The sequence below is a fragment of the Bufo bufo genome, chromosome 6, assembly GCF_905171765.1.
Source record: "Bufo bufo chromosome 6, aBufBuf1.1, whole genome shotgun sequence".
In the NCBI taxonomy this organism is placed as follows: Eukaryota; Metazoa; Chordata; class Amphibia; order Anura; family Bufonidae; genus Bufo; species Bufo bufo.
In genome coordinates this window covers 77,054,756-77,075,611 of record NC_053394.1, presented here as the reverse complement: position 1 = coordinate 77,075,611, position 20,856 = coordinate 77,054,756, and the positions used below count along the sequence as shown (strand labels likewise).

Below are 20,856 nucleotides of genomic sequence, written 5' to 3'. Positions count from 1 at the left end.
TAATTGATTGCATAGAGTCTAATAGGTAAAGACTGGCCAAACACCCACATTGCTCGATTATTGCCTCTGCCCAGTGTGTACCCGTTGCGTTATCTGTAGAAAGCCAGCTACACTTTTATTTGGCAAGGAGAGGTTGTACCCTCAAATCCTGACTTAGGCCTCTCGCTCAGTTAAGCCAGTTCTCTGCTCTGATGAGGGACATTCACCCCGAAACAGCTGTCTGCAGATGGGGTGCTGGCTTATTTAATTTCTGAGTCCTGTCTCAAGGCCTATTTAAAGGGCCGAACATTGACGTATAGGATAGCTGCCTTACATCTGGTGGCATCAGAGCAGAGCTTGTTAAGAGCTCTGCTCCTTCTCAAAAAATTAGCATATTGTGATAAAGTTCATTATTTTCTGTAATGTACTGATAAACATTAGACTTTCATATATTTTAGATTCATTACACACAACTGAAGTAGTTCAAGCCTTTTCTTGTTTTAATATTGATGATTTTGGCATACAACTCATGAAAACCCAAAATTCCTATCTCAAAAAATTAGCATATCATGAAAAGGTTCTCTAAACAAGCTATTAACCTAATCATCTGAATCAACTAATTAACTCTAAACACCTGCAAAAGATTCCTGAGGCTTTTAAAAACTCCCAGCCTGGTTCATTACTCAAAACCGTAATCATGGGTACGACTGCCGACCTGACTGCTGTCCAGAAGGCCATCATTGACACCCTCAAGCAAGAGGGTAAGACACAGAAAGAAATTTCTGAACAAATAGGCTGTTCCCAGAGTGCTGTATCAAGGCACCTCAGTGGGAAGTCTGTGGGAAGGAAAAAGTGTGGCAGAAAACGCTGCACAACGAGAAGAGGTGACCGGACCCTGAGGAAGATTGTGGAGAAGGACCGATTCCAGACCTTGGGGGACCTGCGGAAGCAGTGGACTGAGTCTGGAGTACAAACCGGATTCCAAAAAAGTTGGGACACTAAACAAATTGTGAATAAAAACTAAATGCAATGATGTGGAGATGGCAAATGTCAATATTTTATTTGTAATAGAACGTAGATGACAGATCAAACGTTTAATCCGAGTAAATGTATCATTTTAAAGGAAAAAATACGTTGATTCAAAATTTCACGGTGTCAACAAATCCCTAAAAAGTTGGGACAAGTAGCAATAAGAGGCTGGAAAAAGTAAATTTGAGCATAAAGAAGAGCTGGAAGACCAATTAACACTAATTAGGTCAATTGGCAACATGATTGGGTATAAAAAGAGCTTCTGAGTGGCAGTGTCTCTCAGAAGCCAAGATGGGTAGAGGATCACCAATTCCCACAATGTTGCGCAGAAAGATAGTGGAGCAATATCAGAAAGGTGTTACTCAGCGAAAAATTGCAAAGACTTTGCATCTATCATCATCAACTGTGCATAACATCATCCGAAGATTCAGAGAATCTGGAACAATCTCTGTGCGTAAGGGTCAAGGCTGTAAAACCATACTGGATGCCCGTGATCTCCGGGCCCTTAAACGACACTGCACCACAAACAGGAATGCTACTGTAAAGGAAAATCACAGAATGGGCTCAGGAATACTTCCAGAAACCATTGTCAGTGAACACAATCCACCGTGCCATCCGCCGTTGCCAGCTGAAACTCTACAGTGCAAAGAAGCCATTTCTAAGCAAGATCCACAAGCTCAGGCGTTTTCACTGGGCCAGGGATCATTTAAAATGGAGTGTAGCAAAATGGAAGACTGTTCTGTGGTCAGACGAGTCACGATTCGAAGTTCTTTTTGGAAATCTGGGACGCCATGTCATCCGGACCAAAGAGGACAAGGACAACCCAAGTTGTTATCAACGCTCAGTTCAGAAGCCTGCATCTCTGATGGTATGGGGTTGCATGAGTGCGTGTGGCATGGGCAGCTTGCATGTCTGGAAAGGCACCATCAATGCAGAAAAATATATTCAGGTTCTAGAACAACATATGCTCCCATCCACCTCCTGACGAAGCCTACGTGGCGAAACACGTGTTGAGGTCGAAGCAGTGGGGGAACTGTGTCACCATTTTTCAGCAGCAACATGGGTAGGTAACATGGTATCTGTATTAGGGTGGGACTAGTGACTTACAGTTATTGTTATATGCCATCTTTGAGTAGTATTGCACCGTCCAATTATACCCTACAGCATCCATTGCTTGGACGCTGTGAATAAGAGCTAGGTAGTTGTTCAACACTAGGGGACAGCAATTGCACCCGCAACTACTCCAATGTTCCCAGCTTCTGTTTATTGTCTGTTACCTGCTGTATATGGTCACATTATCCCCCATTGTGATTCTCCACATTGCAGAGCCCTTTTGTGGCCCAGTCTCCATGTTCTGTCCCTTTTGAGTCTCACCTGTAATGATTATGTGATTTATAACAAATAAAATGAGATTTTTTTACCTTGTTAAATCCTTGTTCTTTTTTTGTACAATATGCTCCCATCCAGACGTCATCTCTTTCAGGGAAGACCCTGCATTTTTCAACAAGATAATGCCAGACCACATTCTGCATCAATCACAACATCATGGCTGCGTAGGAGAAGGATCCGGGTACTGAAATGGCCAGTCTGCAGTCCAGATCTTTCACCTATAGAGAACATTTGGCGCATCATAAAGAGGAAGGTGCAACAAAGAAGGCCCAAGACGATTGAACAGTTAGAGGCCTGTATTAGACAAGAATGGGAGAGCATTCCTATTTCTAAACTTGAGAAACTGGTCTCCTCGGTCCCCAGATGTCTGTTGAGTGTTGTAAGAAGAAGGGGAGATGCCACACAGTGGTGAAAATGGCCTTGTCCCAACTTTTTGGGGATTTGTTGACACCATGAAATTCTGATTCAACATATTTTTCCCTTAAAATGGTACATTTTCTCAGTTTAAACTTTTGTTCCGTGATTTATGTTCTATTCTGAATAAAATATTAGAAGTTGGCACCTCCACATCATTGCATTCAGTTTATATTCACGATTTGTATAGTGTCCCAACTTTTTTGGAATCCGGTTTGTAGAAACATCCAGAGCCACCGTGTACAGGCGTGGGCAGAAAACGGGCTACAGGCGCCGCATTCCCCAGGTCAAGCCACTTTTGAACCAGAAACAGTGGCAGAAGCGCCTGACTTGGGCTACAGAGAAGCAGCACTGGACTGTTGCTCAGTGGTCCAAAGTACTTTTTTCGGATGAAAGCAAATTTTGCATGTCATTCGGAAATCAAGGTGCCAGAGTCTGGAGGAAGACTGGGGAGAGGGAAATGCCAAAATGCCTGAAGTCCAGTGTCAAGTACCCACAGTCAGTGATGGTCTGGGGTGCCATGTCAGCTGCTGGTATTGGGCCACTGTGTTTTATCAAGGGCAGGGTCAATGCAGCTAGCTATCAGGAGATTTTGGAGCACTTCATGCTTCCATCTGCTGAAAAGCTTTATGGAGATGAAGATTTCATTTTTCAGCACGACCTGGCACCTGCTCACAGTGCCAAAACCACTGGTAAATGGTTTACTGACCATGGTATTACTGTGCTCAATTGGCCTGCCAACTCTCCTGACCTGAACCCCATAGAGAATCTGTGGGATATTGGGAAGAGAAAGTTGAGAGACACAAGACCCAACACTCTGGATGAGCTTAAGGCCGCTATCGAAGCATCCTGGGCCTCCATGCCACCTCAGCAGTGCCACAGGCTGATTGCCTCCATGCCACGCCGCATTGAAGCAGTCATTTCTGCAAAAGGATTCCCGACCAAGTATTGAGTGCATAACTGAACTTAATTATTTGAAGGTTGACTTCTTTTGTATTAAAAACACTTTTCTTTTATTGGTCGGATGAAATATGCTAATTTTTTGAGATAGGAATTTTGGGTTTTCATGAGCTGTATGCCAAAATCATCAATATTAAAACAAGAAAAGGCTTGAACTACTTCAGTTGTGTGTAATGAATCTAAAATATATGAAAGTCTAATGTTTATCAGTACATTACAGAAAATAATGAACTTTATCACAATATGCAAATTTTTTGAGAAGGACCTGTACATCCCTTTCTTCCCAAAATTCCAGGGAGCATGTATGGCCTATGTCTCCTCACGCTGATTAAAGGGGTTCTCCGGGCTCTCCTATATTGATGACCTATCCTCAGGATATCAGATCGGTTGGGGTCCGACACCTGGCCCTTACTCTTATTTGGAGTAAAAAGCCACAAATCTTACTCTGTTATTTTGTTAGTGATGCTTTGCTTTCAATGAAATCCCAAGGCTCTAAGGCTTGTGAACAAACCCTGATCCCTGTGTCCAGAATGCCAAACCCTGCCTGCTGACTGAATCTAAAACGGTGATGCTAGAGCGGGAAGCCCACCTCTTCCTAAACTCCTTTCACCTAACGCCAGTTTTGTCAATGCCAAATGGGTAGGACTTGGCTCAGGCTCCTGATAACCAGTAAGGCTGGACGTGCTGGACACAACGGATGTATGTGGATAGGCCATGGCCTAGCGTCCATAACCTGCATCCAGCACTGGGAGAAGTCCACTGTTAAAACCAATGCGCCCGATGCTAGAAACAATCCCATAGAAAACTAAGGGATCAGTTCTGGCTTTGGTTTCCCTCTGCTGTTACTGTGCCTAAGGGTACTTTCACACTAGCGGTTTTCTTTTCCGGCATTGAGTTCCGTCCTAGGGGCTCAATACCAAAAAAGAACAGATCAGTTTTATCCTAATGCATTCTGAATAGAGAGCAATCCGTTCAGGATGCATCAGGATGTCTTCAGTTCAGTCTTTTTGACTTTTCAGGACAGAGATAATACCGCAGCATGCTACGGTTTTATCTCCGGCCAAAAATCCAGAACACATGCCGGATCCGGAATTTTTTCCCATCGACATGCATGAATGCCAGATCCGGCCCCGAGTGTTCCAGCAAAATGGATCCGGCATTGCGGTCTGCGCATGCTCAGACCGCAAAAATGTGAGAAAAATAAATGCCGGATCAGTTTTTCCGGATGACACCGGAGAGACAGATCCGGCATTTCAATGCATTTCTCATACGGATCAGGATCCTGATCCGTTTGACAAATGCCATCAGTTTGCATGCGTTTTGACAGGTCCGGCAGGCAGTTTTGGCAAATCCTCTGCCGCAAGGGTGAAAGTACCCTAAGGCTACATGCACACATGAAAAAAACAAGACCATTAAAAACCGACACATTTTCAGTTTTTCATAGCCATTTTTCTACCACGTGTGCATCCACTTTCTGTCCATCCGTTTTTCATGGTTGTTATAAATGGATGAATTTCATTGGCTTTTTTTAAAATAAAATCCTAACCTCTGCAGTGTCTCACATAGTGCCCCCAGCGGTAATAATGTTCCCCCTTAGCGGTCCTCAGCTGTCATGTTTTTTTTTAGAAGAAATTTTTTTAAATCATTCGCCTTATCCACTTGCACACACAGAGGCAGTCACTCCTCTCTTGATTGTGAAGGACCTGCGCTCAGCGTGATGACATCACGTGGTTATGTTTGGGGCGCGTGGTGACGCCATCACACTTGAGAACAGGCAGGTCCTTCACAATCAAGAGAGGAGCGACTGCCTCTGCGCGTGCAAGTAGATGAGGTGAGTGATCAATTTTATTTTTTTTACCCCTAAGGCCATACTGCACCCGTTTTTAACGGCTGTTAGACGGGCGCACTCCTGTGTAAGTGGATGTTAACAAATGGTCCCATTGATTTCAATGGTTTTCAGTTAGGCCGTGAAAACAGTAAAAAACAGGACATGTACTATTTTTGGATGGAAAAAAGCAGTCATGTGAATAGCCCCATAGACTTCAATGGTTTTGAAAACGGCCGTTGTGTGCATGTAGCCTACAGTAAGGCTACTTTCACACTAGTGTTTTTTGCGGATCAGTCATGGATCTGCAAAAACGCTTCCGCTACAATAATACAACCGCATGCATCCGTCATGAACGGATCTGGTTGTATTTTGTCTTCTATAGCCATGACGGATCCGTCATGAAGACTATTGAAAGTCAACGTGGGGACGGATCCGTTTTCTATTGTGTCAGTGAAAACGGATCTATCCCCATTGACTAAGGGTCCATTCACACGGCTGCAAAATGGGTCCGCATACGTTCTGCAATTTTGCGGAACAGGTGCGGACCCGTTCATTTTCAATGAGGCCGGAATGTGCTGTCCGCATCCACTGATCCGCACTTGCGTTCCGCAAAAAAATAGAACATGTCCTATTCTTGCAATTGCGGACAAGAAAAGGCAATTTCTATGAGAGTGCCGGCGGAACGCACATTGCCGGTGTCCGTGTTTTGCGGATCTGCAAAACGCATACGAATGTGTGAATGGACCCTTAGATTGTGTGTCAGGGCGGATCCGTCTTGCTGCGGACCACATGGTGGACAGAAAAACGCTGCAGGCAGTGTTTTGGGGTCTCCTCCAGAGCGGAATGGAGACGGATCGGAGGCAAACTGATGCATTCTGAGCGGATCCTTTTCCATTCAGAATGCATTAGGGCAAAACTGATCCGTTTTGGACCGCTTGTGAGAGCCCTGAACGGATCTCCCAAACGGAAAGCCAAAACGCCAGTGTGAAAGTAGCCTAAGCCAGGCAGTCAGTGCTACAGAACAGTCTGTATTCTGCAGTACTGACTGTACACCGCAATCTACCTGCCCTCTTCTGCGATTGACCAGGCGATCACGATCGATGATTTGCTGACCCCTGATCTTCAGGAAAGCATTAAAGCTTTGGACTGTTATATTGCTGTTACTGCAGTAAAAATGAATTTTCGGAATACTTCTGGCATCAGATAATGATCCCGCTCCTAGTTTGTCTCTTGGAATGATGTGTAAGTGTAAAACCTCCCATAGTCGGGGTGTTTTATTCTGTAGAGTTCTGTCTATTGTTTCTAGCAGGAAAGGATCTGCATGGAAATAATGTGGTTGACATCCCTCCCCTCATTCATAGATCAGGCTGATAAAAAGAAATTCACTTCCCAAAGAAATAAATCATGGCAAGCCGCGCGGGTACTTTGTTCATCTGTTACGTTGAAGCCTTTTATGCGGCGCTGGTCTACGCCTTTCATTATACCTGTTGCTTATTTTTTTCATGGAAACAATGGGCAGCACAAGCCGATAATCGTGTGTTTGCTCAGTACTAACGGAGAAATGCCAGGGCCATAGGAATGGTTAACAGAAGGCTTCGTCCAAAATGTCGACACATAAAGCCCGAATATTTGACAAAAGGACACTCCTTTGGCATGTGTCGGGCACCTTATGCCCTATGGATACATTAGGCATATGCTGCATGCTGTAGAACGAGAGCATCTCTTGACACTGCTGACATAGGTCTGAACGTGCAAGCTGCAAATCTGCTCATTAAAGGGGTTTTCCGGGGCTTCCTAACTCCCCGCTCATCTGTGTGATAGCATTAAATCTAACCAAAGATAGCATTAAATCTAACCTAATACAAGTTGGTGAGGCCAACATAGAGTCAGTTTGGGTTACGTTGCAGTTTGCTAACCATGCAGTAACTCGTGTAGGTGTGATATATAGACCACCTGGTCAAGTTAAAGAACTAGATGATCTACTAGTTGAAGAAATAGCTAAAATGACAATGAAAGGAGAAGTTATCATTATGGGAGATTTCAATCTTCCAGATATAAACTGGAAAACCAAAATAGCAAGTTCTACCAGGAGTACAGATATTCTAAATTCCCTACTGGGGTTATCTCTACAACAAGTGGTTGAGGAGCCAACCCGGAGGGAGGCCATTTTGGATTTGGTATTCACAAACGGGGATTCGGTATATGATGTCATTGTAGGCGAAACCTTGGGATCTAGTGATCACCAGTCAGTGTGGTTTAATATAAGAACTGTGAAAGAGTCCCACCACACAAAAACAAAAGTTTTAGATTTTAGAAAAACAGACTTTTCAAAAATGAAATTAGTCATAAATGAGTCCTTATCAGACTGGAACGGATTACATGGAGTCCAGGAGAAATGGGACTACTTAAAAGGTGCATTATTGAAGGCAACAGAAAATTGCATTAGACTCGTCAGTAAAAGCAAAAAAAGGAGGAGACCAATGTGGTACTCAGCAGAAGTGGCCCAAATCATTAAAAATAAAAAGCTAGCATTTTGTAATTATAAAAAAACCCAGAGCAATGAAGATAAGGAAATCTACAAGATTAGGCAGATAGAGGCCAAGCAAGTTATAAGAACTTCTAAAGCGCAGGCAGAAGAAAAACTAGCTCAGTCTATGAAAAAAGGGGATAAGACATTCTTCAGATATATAAATGAAAAAAGGAAATTAAAACAAGGAATAACTAAATTAAAAACAAAGGACGGAAGGTATGTAGAAGAGAATAAAGGGCTAGCCGACTGCCTTAATGAATACTTCTGTTCAGTTTTTACAAAAGAAAAAGGAGAAGGACCTCCACTAGAAAGAATGACTATTAAATCGTTTGATGCATGTATCTTTACAGAGGAAGATGTTCTAAGTTTGCTGTCTAAGGTGAAGACAGATAAATCACAGGGGCCTGATGAGATACACCCAAAATTATTAAAAGAGCTTAGTGGTGAGCTGGCAAAACCGTTAACAGATTTATTTAACCAATCATTAGTAACAGGAGTCGTCCCGGAAGATTGGAAATTGGCAAATGTCGTGCCCATTCACAAGAAAGGTAGTAGGGAGGAATCGAGCAACTATAGACCAGTGAGTCTGACATCAATAGTAGGCAAATTAATGGAAACCCTATTAAAGGATAGGATTGTGGAACATCTAAAATCCCATGGATTGCAAGATGAAAAACAACATGGGTTTACTTCAGGGAGATCATGTCAAACAAATCTTATAGATTTTTTTGACTGGGTGAATAAAATAATAGACGGTGGAGGTGCAGTAGACATCGCTTATCTAGATTTTAGTAAGGCTTTTGACACTGTCCCACATAGAAGACTTATCAATAAACTGCAGTCATTGAGCATGGACTCCCATATTGTTGAGTGGATTAGGCAGTGGCTGAGTGACAGACAACAGAGGGTTGTAGTCAATGGAGAACATTCAAAACAAGGTAATGTTACCAGTGGGGTTCCACAGGGATCTGTACTGGGACCGATTTTGTTTAATATCTTCATAAGTGATATTGCAAAAGGCCTCGCTGGTAAGGTTTGTCTTTTTGCTGATGACACAAAGATATGTAACAGGGTTGATGTTCCTGGAGGGAAACGCCAAATGGAAAAGGATTTAGGAAAACTAGAAGAATGGTCAGAACTCTGGAAACTGAAATTTAATGTGGATAAGTGCAAGATAATGCACCTGGGGCGTAAAAACCCAAGGGCAGAATATAGAATATTTGACACAGTCCTGACCTCAGTATCTGAGGAAAGGGATTTAGGAGTAATTATTTCAGAAGACTTAAAGGTGGGAAGACAATGTAATAGAGCAGCACGAAATGCCAGCAGAATGCTTGGATGTATAGGGAGAGGTATAAGCAGTAGAAAGAGTGAAGTGCTTATGCCGCTGTACAGAACACTGGTGAGACCTCACTTGGAGTATTGTGCGCAGTACTGGAGGCCATATCTCCAGAAGGATATAGATACTCTAGAGAGAGTTCAGAGAAGAGCTACTAAACTAGTACATGGATTGCAGGATAAAACTTACCAGGAAAGGTTAAAGGACCTTAATATGTATAGCTTGGAAGAAAGAAGAGACAGAGGGGATATGATAGAAACTTTTAAATACATAAAGGGAATCAACTCGGTAAAGGAAGAGAGCATATTTAAAAGAAGAAAAACTACCACAAGAGGACACAGTTTTAAATTAGAGGGGCAAAGGTTTAAAAGTAATATAAGGAAGTATTACTTTACTGAGAGAGTAGTGGATGCATGGAATAGCCTTCCTACAGAAGTGGTAGCTGCAAATACAGTGAAGGGGTTTAAGCATGCATGGGATAGGCATAAGGCCATCCTTCATATAAGATAGGGCCGGGGGCTATCCATAGTATTCAGTATATTGGGCAGACTAGATGGGCCAAATGGTTCTTATCTGCCGACACATTCTATGTTTCTATGTGTGAACCTGTAAAAAAAAAAAAATATATATTTACTCACCATTTCAAAGCGCTATGGATCTGCTGATTTCAGGACCGTTGACATGACCTGCCTACTAAACAATTTTGACTTCCGCCAACATCACGTCCATTTTCTCACTCCTAAATTTTTCTGTCCCTGGAATCCTGCTTCATCTATCGGCACACGAACAGAGGAGGAAGTCCCCGAAAACCCCTTTAATTCAGCTTAAAAATAGTCTTGGTGTATAAGGCTGTGTTCACACGTTGCGTTCCACGGTGCACAAACGAGGTGTGCAGCATGTGAACACTGGCTAAAGTTCCTATGCATACCTGTGTTTCTCTCTGTGATGCCTGAGGAAGGGGCAGGTCCTGCCCTGAAACGCGTTGCTATTCTACACAAACGAATATATACTACACAGTTGAAAGTTTCCTCAGCAGCATCGTCCTCAGTGTCCTTTTTTTCCTAATTTCTTTTGATTTAAAGGGGTTGTCTGAGATTTGGTGTCGATGACCTTATACTCAAGGATACATATCTATCCGATGGTGTGAGTAGTAATGCCCGTAATCCATCAGCGGTTTGAAAGCATTGCTCCCGATGCCGTAATGGGGAGGTCAGCTAACGCAGGTGTATGGGCATAGAGGGACTTCCCGTCTCCAGCAAGGGTGGAGATCGCAGGAGGAGAGTCTTGTGCCGTGAAGCCTTTTGGATCTTTACCGTAAATCCTGCGGGTTTAAATTTACACGGTCTGGTAAATAATTTGGGATACATCTTTATAGACATATGGAACCAGTTTCTAATATGGGAATGTAATTTGGATGTGAAAAGTAGGTCTTTAATATCTATTAAAGAGGACTCCTGACTTGTCTGTTTTAATAGCTTCATACTAGGGGTGGGCGATATGGCCTAAAATCTATATTGTGATATAATTTTAAGCATGTGCGATATATATGGCAATATATTCTATATTTCGGGGGGGCTAAACTTTTTTTTTTTTTTTTTTACTTAATAACTATTAGCCATCCTTAGGGGCTAGAACCCTTGTCCTATTCACCCTAATAGAGCTCTATTAGGGTGAATAGGACCTCACACTCTCCCTGCTGCCCTATGCATAGTGCACACAGCAGCAGGGAGCTGACTATGGCAGCCAGGGCTTGAGGGGTTAATTGCGTTTGATCACGGCGCGCAGTCATAGAGGCCGGGTATGGGATATGGCCGGCACATGCAGGCTACATTTGTATTCAGGCATATTAACTATATTCATTGGTGGTGCAGTGGCCACAGTCCCTCCCCTCCTCTCTGTTCTCATTAGTGGCGCAGTGGCCACAGTCCCTCCCCTCCTCTCTGTTCTCATTAGTGGCGCAGTGGCCACAGTCCCTCCCCTCCTCTCTGTTCTCATTAGTGGCGCAGTGGCAGCCGCTCACAGTGGGCAGGGAGGGACTCCCTCCTTCTCCACTGTGCCGGCTCAGGAGAACATGGTGCGTTTATATCGCATATCGTCTATCGCCCACCCCTACTTCATACATTCCCCATGTAATAACAATTCTGGAGCATCTATTCTTATGTCTCTATGTTGTGCCATTTCTGTATTATTTCTACTAGAAGCTATGAATGAATTGCTAGCAGTCTGCAGTAAGGGTACAGAGGGGAGGTAACCAGTTGGGGGGTGTACCTGCACAGACTGAAAATGTCAGCACTGATTGGATAGAGTGAGTCTGTGCAGGTACACCCCCCCCCCCCCCCAACTGGTTACCTCCCCTCTGTACCCTTACTGCAGACTGCTAGCAATTCATTCATAACTTCTAGTAGAAATAATAAAGGAACGGCACAACATAGAGCCATAAGAATAGATGCTCCAGAATTGTTATTACATGGGGAATGTATGAAGCTATTAAAACAGACATCTCAGGAGCGGTGACAGGTCCTCCTTAAGGGTGGTTTTCTATGAATGCAACACACGAGCTACACGAGTGATGGGTTGTGCTATTTGAATGCATTTGTTCTTCAGTTTTAATATGCTAAGACCATGGTTGATTGAAACGCGTAAGCAAAATAGTGGTTTTATGTTTGTATCTGAGGGGGGGGGGGTGGTGAAGATTTTTAGTCATTGATTGGGAGTGCTATTTATAGCTTATGGGGTTGGTCCTCAGTATCAGAGTGGTTGGGGGTCTGACTCCTGAGTGAGTCCTGAGTTCGTTCATCAGTCACATGGCCTAGGCCAGTGATGGGCAAACTGCGGCTCTCCAGCTGTTGTAAAACTACAAATCCCATCAAGCCCTGCTGTAGGCAGACTGGCCACACTGGGAGTTGTAGTTTTACAACAGCTGGAGAGCCGCAGTTTGCCCATCCCTGGCCTAGGCGCAGCTCAGTCCCATTCAAGTAAGGCTACTTTCATGTATTTGATTTCCTTTCCGGTTTTGAGATCCAGCAGAGAATCTCAAAGTCGGAAGAAAACTCTTTTTAGTTTTGTTCCCATTCGTTTTCAATGGGGACAAAACTGAACAAACCAGAACGGAGTGCGCCAGAATGCATTCTGTTCCGTCTTGTTACGTTCTATGACCAGACACAAAACCGCTGCAAACTGTGGTTTGTGTCCAGTCTGCAAAACTGAACAATCTGGATCCGGCACTAAAAACAACATAAGTCAATGGCGCCCGATCAGACAGGAAATAAAAACTGAAAGGAAATCGCATATGTGAAAGTGCCTTAAATGGTGCTGAGCTGCAGTACCAAGCACAACCACTAACCGATGGACAGCGCTGTGCTTGATAACTTGCCAGGAGGCTGCAGCCTCCTTAAACAGCTAATCAGCGGGGGTCCCAGGTGTCGGGCCCGCCAATTTGAAATTGATTAATGAATATCAGAACCCTTTAAATTTTTGCACTTTTTGTTTTTTTGTTTTTACCTTGTAACTCTCTCTCTCCTGTTCTGCATAAAATCTAGACACAAGAGAATATATATGAAGCCGGACACGGGGGCGAGACTGTGTAAACCCCAGGCAATCCAAACCCCTTCCTTTTCTCCTTGCTGTAGGCTCTCAGCAGGTCCCCAGTGACGGAGGACATCCACAACCTCCACCACCTTCTCGTACATTTCTCAGTTTTGCATCCTCTACATTCCTGCTCCTTGCTTTCCCCACCAAATGTTAATCTATTTACCAAAAGTGTGTTTTTCACAGGACTCCATAAATGTGAGGCCCACCCCGTGGTGCGGTTGTACATATTTATTTTCAGATGTCATATCCTCTTGACTGGGCGCATTCATTAGAAGTGGATTCTGCAGGACATCTCCTTATTCTTATTTGAACAGATGGCTGTACTGGCAGGGCGTCTCGAGCGATGCCAGAGCGCAGTCTGTCCAGAGACATTCATTTTGGATGTCGGTTTACAGTATAAGTACAGGAAGATTTTTACGAAGGGCCCTCTGTCGTGATGGTGTGAGCACAGTACACAATACTGATGTAGTCCGTTTGGGTTAGGGAAGCGGTGGTTGGTTTGCGAGATGAATCCAGCACACGTACCCCCTTATGGGGTTAAATAGTTGTGCACCTGTCCAGCATCCATAGCTGGACACAGTTGTCTGTCCAACTTCCGAAGACTTCCCACACCGTCCTGGGGTTGTCTCTAGTGCTGCCTAGTGTCTGCAGAGCTGGGACGGTGATGTTTGGACACATGGTTTCACTTAGACTTCAGAGAGGAAATAGCTGTGGTAGATCACAAGGATCTGGGGAAGAAAACACATACCGCGCTCCAGCATGAAGGGAAAACATCAGCTGGATGACCTATTTCTTGGAAGAACTGCGGCTCTATTACGCGTGACCCAGAATTTGTTAATGAAGTACCAGATATCTTGAGTTTCAGATGAGATGTTGCTTGGGTGTTACTCTAGTCATTACAGAAACCATATCTGAGATGATGGGGGTGCTACATATTGAATATTGATGACTGCATCATTAAACTAGTCTTTAGATCTTCCAGTATTAGAGGACCGTGTAGCACTACAAATTCACCCGGGCATTTAAATATATACAGTAGTTGCCATAACCGTTTTTATGATCTCTCTGCAGAAGACTTCTAAGGGTTCGACCACACGGTCAGGATTCTGCCTGCAGTTTTGAAAGCCCAAATCAGGAGTTAATTAAAAAAAGAAGAGAAATCGGAGGTGTCCTTTTATATTTTCTCTCCTTATAGGAATCCACTCCTGATTTCGGCTTTCAAAACCTCATGTAGAAACCGGACTGTGTGGCCGTACCCCAACACCTTCAGGTTTTTTTAATGTAGTTTTTGAAGCCAAAATTGGGAATGGATCATTACAGGAGAAAAAGCATTAAAGGTTTTGGCTTAAAAAAACTGCATAAAAAAACCTGAACAGCTGGGCTTTAAGGAAAATCACTTGAAGGACTGTTTCCGATTATGAATGGTAGCTGAAGAGGCTCCTGCTGCGGCCGCCTCAGTTGTCCAATACACAGCGGTGTGTGGGGGAAAAAGATGCAAGCCTAGCTCGACCTCATATATTTTTATTTTTTTAATCCCTGATGAGAGTATGGAACATCCATTGAATCAGTTTTGTTTTCCGTTCTTCTGGTCCTTCAGAAGAACAGGATAAAAAAATAAAGCAGATCTGTTTTTTCGATCAGTTAAGATGAGTTTGAATCCATTTTTGTCAGTTCCGTTAGATATCCGTTATTTAAGACTTTCTCCAGTATAAAAAAAACTGATTTCTGACAACTGACCTAAATGGATGCAAACTGATCGTAACTGATGCTCAAAAAAAGACGGATCCGTTATTTTTAGTGCAAACTGATGCTTAGCACGACTGAGGCTCCTTTCACATCAGCGATTTTACTGTCCGCTTTGGAGGTCCGGCATGGGATCTCAAAACCACAGCAAAAACCCTTTGTTACAATTAGGGTACTTTTCACACTTGCGTTGTTGGATTCCGGCATTCTGTATGCAAACGGATACATCCTGATGCATCCTGAACAGATTGCTCTCCATTAAGAATGCATTAGGATAAAACTGATCCGTTTTTTTTTTTTTCTGGTATTAAGCCCCCTAGGACGGAACTCAATACCGGAAAAGTTTAACGTAAGTGTGAAAGTACCCTAATACAACCGTCTGCATCCGTTCAGAACAGATCCGGTGGTATTGAACATGATTAAACTGGATCCGGCGCTAAAACAATTGTAAGTCAATGGTTTCGTGTCTGAAAAAAATGGATCCGGCACTATTGACTTACATGGTTTTTGGTGCTGGATCCGACTTCTCATGCCGCACACCAACAGCAGCAGAAATTGCGTTGCAGATTTTGGTGTGGTCTTGCCATGGTTTTCACCCTATGTGTTGTGTATGGTGAAATCAGATTTCTTCTGAAGCATGTGGATGACCGTTCGTAAAACCTCATTCACTCAGCTGGTTCTGTAAAAAGGTGCAGATTCACACCTATCTGACATTGATGGCGTTTCCGAGTTCTGCTCGCTTATATTCAGAAATCCAATAAAAGTAAATAAAGAACATACCGTGCAAGGGCGAGCGCCGCGCTATTCATGGCCATGGGACTAATAGCAATGTCACTAGTGGTGAATTGGCTACGAATGTCCTGCTGCTGTCCATTCACTTTGAGGGCCCTGTTCTGGAGATAGGTGCGAGTCCCACCTCTGGGGCCCGCTCCTAACAGATACTGATGGCCTATTCTAGTGCTACGCCATCAACGTCTGAGATGAGACAACCCCCTTTAAAGAGATTTAGGGCCCTTTCACACTTGCGTTGTTCTGTTCCGGCATAGAGTTCCGTCGTCGGGGCTCTATGCCGGAAGAATCCTGATCAGGATTATCCCCATGCATTCTGAATGGAGAGAAATCCGTTCAGGATGCATCAGGATGTCTTCAGTTCCGGAACGGAACGTTTTTTGGCCGGAGAAAATACCACAGCATGCTGCGCTTTTTGCTCCGGCCAAAAATCCGGAACACTTGCCGCAAGGCCGGATCCGGAATTAATGCCCATTGGAAGGCATTAATCCGGATCCGGCCTTAAGCTAAACGTCGTTTCGGCGCATTGCCGGAGCCGACATTTAGCTTTTTCAGAGTGGTTACCATGGCTGCCGGGACGCTAAAGTCCTGGCAGCCATGGTAAAGTGTAGTGGGGAGCGGGGAAGCAGTGTACTTACCGTCCGTGCGGCTCCCCGGGCGCTCCAGAGTGACGTCAGGGCGCCCCAAGCGCATGGATCACGTGATCGCATGGATCACGTCATCCATGCGCATGGGGCGCTCTGACGTCATTCTGGAGCGCCCGGGGAGCCGCACGGACGGACGGTAAGTATACTGCTCCCCCGCTCCCCGCTCCTACTATGGCAACCAGGACTTTAATAGTGTCCTGGCTGCCATAGTAACACTGAAAGCATTTGGAAGACGGATCCGTCTTCAAATGCTTTCAGTACACTTGCGTTTTTCCGGATCCGGCGGGCACCTCCGGCAACGGAAGTGCATGCCGGATCCCAACAACGCAAGTGTGAAAGAGGCCTTAGCAGTCGTGGTGTGGATTTTGATGCACTTTGAAACCCGCGCGTGGTTTTGCCGTGTTACGCTCCTTATACAAGTAAAACTCAGTTGAAACTACAGCAATTAGTGGTGGTGCAAGAACCGCACAAGACCACCATGACAGCAGGAGGGTAACCCTATCTGTCTTTAGAAGTTGCATTCATTATTGTCTTTTTAATCAGGTATCCCGGCCCCCCATGACCACTGTAGAGTACTGTATTATGGGGTCTTGCACTGCACACGTTTTGATAAAAAAAATCTCCTGCTATTTTTGTACAGATTGGTAAAAATGACTGTTTTTGCTTAGAGGAAATATCAGATTCCGCTCTTTGATGGCTCGTGTAGGATGTTGACTAAAGCCGACCTTAAAAATGCATGTTTTTTTCCTCTTCTTCCAGGAACTTCTTTTCTAAAAGATCAAAGGACCTGAAATCGCCTACAGCGAGCGCTCCCGGCTGGAAGCTGTTTGGTAAAGTTCCTCCTAGAGAGAACGCTCAGAAAGACTGTAATATCATTCAGCAGGTGAGCGGCCGCCTTTCTAGTAAATGCTAGGATAATAAAAAAACGCCGCTCTGTGTCTCATCCTCCATGTCTGAATGTCTCCGCGCCACTGGGATACGCCTCGCAAACCGAACAGGGGAAGGCTGCAGCTGTATGGTGGCTGAACATGGCGACTGACGGCGAGGCCGACCGACCGTCTCGGGCTACTTTCACATTTGCAGCATCGATTGCGGCGCTGCTGAATGCATACAGAATGTCTGCTGGTCCCATTAAGTATAATGGCGTCCGGCGGAGAATTGGCTGCACACTACGATTTGTGTCTGATTCTCTGCCGGATCAGGGGGCCAAATCTCCGTGCTGCAGATGTGAAAGTAGCCTCGTCTTTATGGGGGCCCCTTGACTCGAGGGATAGAAGTAGGGGGTTGTTTGATGACAACATGCCCAATCCTTTAGTTTTCAGGGGTGAAGCTCATTCTTGGCTGAGCATGCATGTGTATGTGGGGGATTGGGAGAACAGCAGTCAGCCGACAGCTATCTAAGGTTTCTACACTGTCCATACGAGGACGCTATGTCTGATTTCTTATTTATTTATTTTGCTCAATATGAAGATGTACTTATCAATTATATTAAAATGTCTCCTTTGTACATTTTTATGTTGTTTTCTAGTTATAGTTTTTTGGGATTGTATGTTCAGACATATTGGATTTTTCCAGTGCAGGGATACAATCTTCATTTTGCTTTTGGCCAGATTTATAGAGCCCTTCGTATTCCTCCCTTACCCTATCTTCACTTCTTCAGAAATCCCTTGCTGACTGGAAACCATCAACCAGCGTTCACCCGTTGGCACAGCCGCTCCTCCAAATGAACATCTGTGCCTGGAACTGCTCATCGTTCTGTTCATTGGAGCATCAAAAATGTCCGATCTACGTATGAATACCTGAGGCTTGTCAGTGAGCAGGGCTGCAGTAGGTCCACTATGTAGTAATGGGGTCCATCCATGCTCGGACTGGCCCACAGGGGTACAGGGGAAACCCCCGGTGGGCCCCTGAGCAAAGTGGGCCCCTAGTCTCCCACCCCCTGCACAAGTGGCATATAACACAGTAGACTTACTGGACTTCATACATATATTCAATGTACAGCACCTCAACCAGCCTATGTTCATATAAAAAACTTGTTAGATTATTTATTATATTTGAATGTATCCGTATGGTGGGCCCCCAAAATAAATTTTACTGGTGGGCCCTAGGTACCCCAGTCCGACACGGAGTCCATCACTCATCAAAATGTGGATTTAAAGGGGTTATCCCATGATTGATGTGAAAAAATTTAAATCGGACATCCTATAGAACATGACTATGCCTTTTGAGCAAAGCTAGAACCAGCCCTGTTCTGCACGTGGGTCCAAAGATCTCCACATTCACTGCTCCAACTGCTCTGTAGATTATCTTCATCCTGACTGGTCAGGGGGGAGTGTCCTTTCTGTTGCAGCTCAGGGGGGCGTGTCCTTTCTGCTGCAGCTCCCTCCCTGTAACTGTCGCAGCTTCTAACAGAGAACATATGGCTGGTAGCAGCTGAAGATTTAAACTGAGCACGTTCGACCAGGGCAGTGAGATGGACAAAAAAATAAGGAAAAGAACAAACAGCAGGTGGCGCTATACAGATACATTTTATTGAATAACTCACTGGCTGTACTAAATGTTTAATGACCTGCAATTACAAAAGTATTCAGATCCAGGTGCTGGTTTGAAAAATGTAGAATATTTAGCGACACAACCTCTTTAAGTCAGCGTGTATGTCCAAGTCAAAGGAACTGTAGGACTACGGTAGGAATAAATAAGATGGCCTTCCCCACAGTGTTGGTTAGGCCTCATGCACACGAACGTTGTTTGTTTCCGTGTCCGTTCCGTGTTTTTTTTGCGGATAGGATGATGACCCATTCATTTCAATGAGTCTGCAAAAAAACGCGGACAGCAGACCGTGTGGTGTCCGCATCAGTATGTCCGTTCCGTAGCCCCGCCAAAAAAATAGAACATGTCCTCTTTTCTTCTAGTTTGCGGACAAGAATGGGCATTATTACAATGGATCCACAAAAAAAACGGATGCCATACGGAACATCATCCGTTGTGTGCATGTAGTCTTAGTCTGCAGGATTTGGTCAGTGATTAGGGAAGGTTGTGCACCTGAAAAATATTTCTGTCCTAGGGCAGATTGGGGAGGCTCCTGCTTCAGCCAGTTGTCTTACTGCCAGACACAGGATAGTGAGGAGCAGCAGGCGGATATGGCTAATCTTCTGGGATTCAGAGAGAAGATTTATTTATAGATTTTTATATGTAATATGAGACAAAAAAAATAATAATCGAAGAGAATTTCTTTGTATAGTTTTGTGCATTTTGTATGTTTAGCATCCCTTTAAAGGGAATCGGTCACCATGAAAATGAGAATTGGTCTGCAGGCAGCATGTTACAGAGCAGGAGGAGCTGAGCAGATTGATAAAATATAGTTCTGTGGGAAAAGTTTCAGTAAAACTTGTATTTTATTCATTTAAATTCCTGCTCATTCTGGGCTGTGAAGTCCAGGAGGCGGTCCTATCAGTGATTGACAGCTCTCTGTATACACAGTCAGAGGGCAGGCTGTCAATCACTGATAGGACCGCCTCCTGGACTTCAAAGGATGAGCAGTAATTTAAATAAATAAATTACAAGTTTTACTGAATATTTTCCCATAAACTATATAACAATCTGCTCAGCTCCTCCTGCTCTATAATATAATATCTGCAGCTCAGACACAATGTTCAACATGACAGGTTCCCTTTAAAAGGGACAATGTCAGAGTGGCTGGAGCAGCGTGATCCCGTGAGACTTACTCTGACAGCAGTCTGGATTGAGGAGCAGAGGGACAAGAAGCAAGTCTGCAGCAGGAAGCAGTATCACTTATCTGCATGCAGGGCTGTAGCGTGGGCCGGCTGCTTGTCCCTGCGGGCCGGCTGCTTGTCCCTGCGGGCCGGCTGCTTGTCCCTGCGGGCCGGCTGCTTGTCCCTGCGGGCCGGCTGCTTGTCCCGTCTCACAGCATTAGGCTACTGGAGCCACTATGACTTGGCGTGTACTGAGTGCATCCGAATTTTAAAATCTAAGCTTTGACCGCAAATAAATAAATATATATATATATATATATATATATATATATATATATATATATATATATATATATATATATATATATATATATATACACACACAAAGAAAAATGGCGGCACTGGCTGCAGAAAAGAGATGCGGGTGCACGTCCCAAGGGGAATAGACTGATAACCCCAGTAAATAGGTCCAGAAAAAAGAGCGGCACTCCAATGGATAAAAGTAAGTGAACCCTTTATTCACCCAAAGGGTTCACTTGCTTTTATCCATTGGAGTGCCGCTCTTTTTTCTGGACCTATATATATATATGTATGTATGTGTATATATATATATATAATGTATATGTTAGGAAATTAATCACCCCTAAATTGGGGGCCTAAAGTCCACATGACGTTAAAAAGTTGGAAATTCCCTCCCAAGCCTGTACTGTGACAGAACAGTGGAGTACGCAGCATCTTGCATTTGTCATGTTATCCTTCATTAGTCACATTTTATATTTTTGGGAATACAGTACAAAGGAAAGCATACATTAAGATGATTTTCTGTTAATTTTCATGTATTTAACCAGCGGTAATGGCTGATAATCGCTCCCTTGCCATGGATATTGTGCAGTAAGTGGCCGGCA

The 20,856-nt window shown here is 44.1% G+C and overlaps 1 protein-coding gene across 2 annotated transcripts in view; it reads left to right on the top strand.

Annotated features, from left to right (window-relative positions):
• Positions 1 to 20,856, top strand: part of TBC1D12 (TBC1 domain family member 12) — a 107,964-nt gene that overhangs the window by 19,703 nt on the left and 67,405 nt on the right. For both annotated transcript variants that reach the window (XM_040434744.1, XM_040434743.1), the window contains exon 2: positions 16,998 to 17,121. In XM_040434744.1, the coding sequence (XP_040290678.1) occupies positions 16,998 to 17,121 (124 nt within the window). The remainder of the gene's footprint in view (positions 1 to 16,997; positions 17,122 to 20,856) is intronic.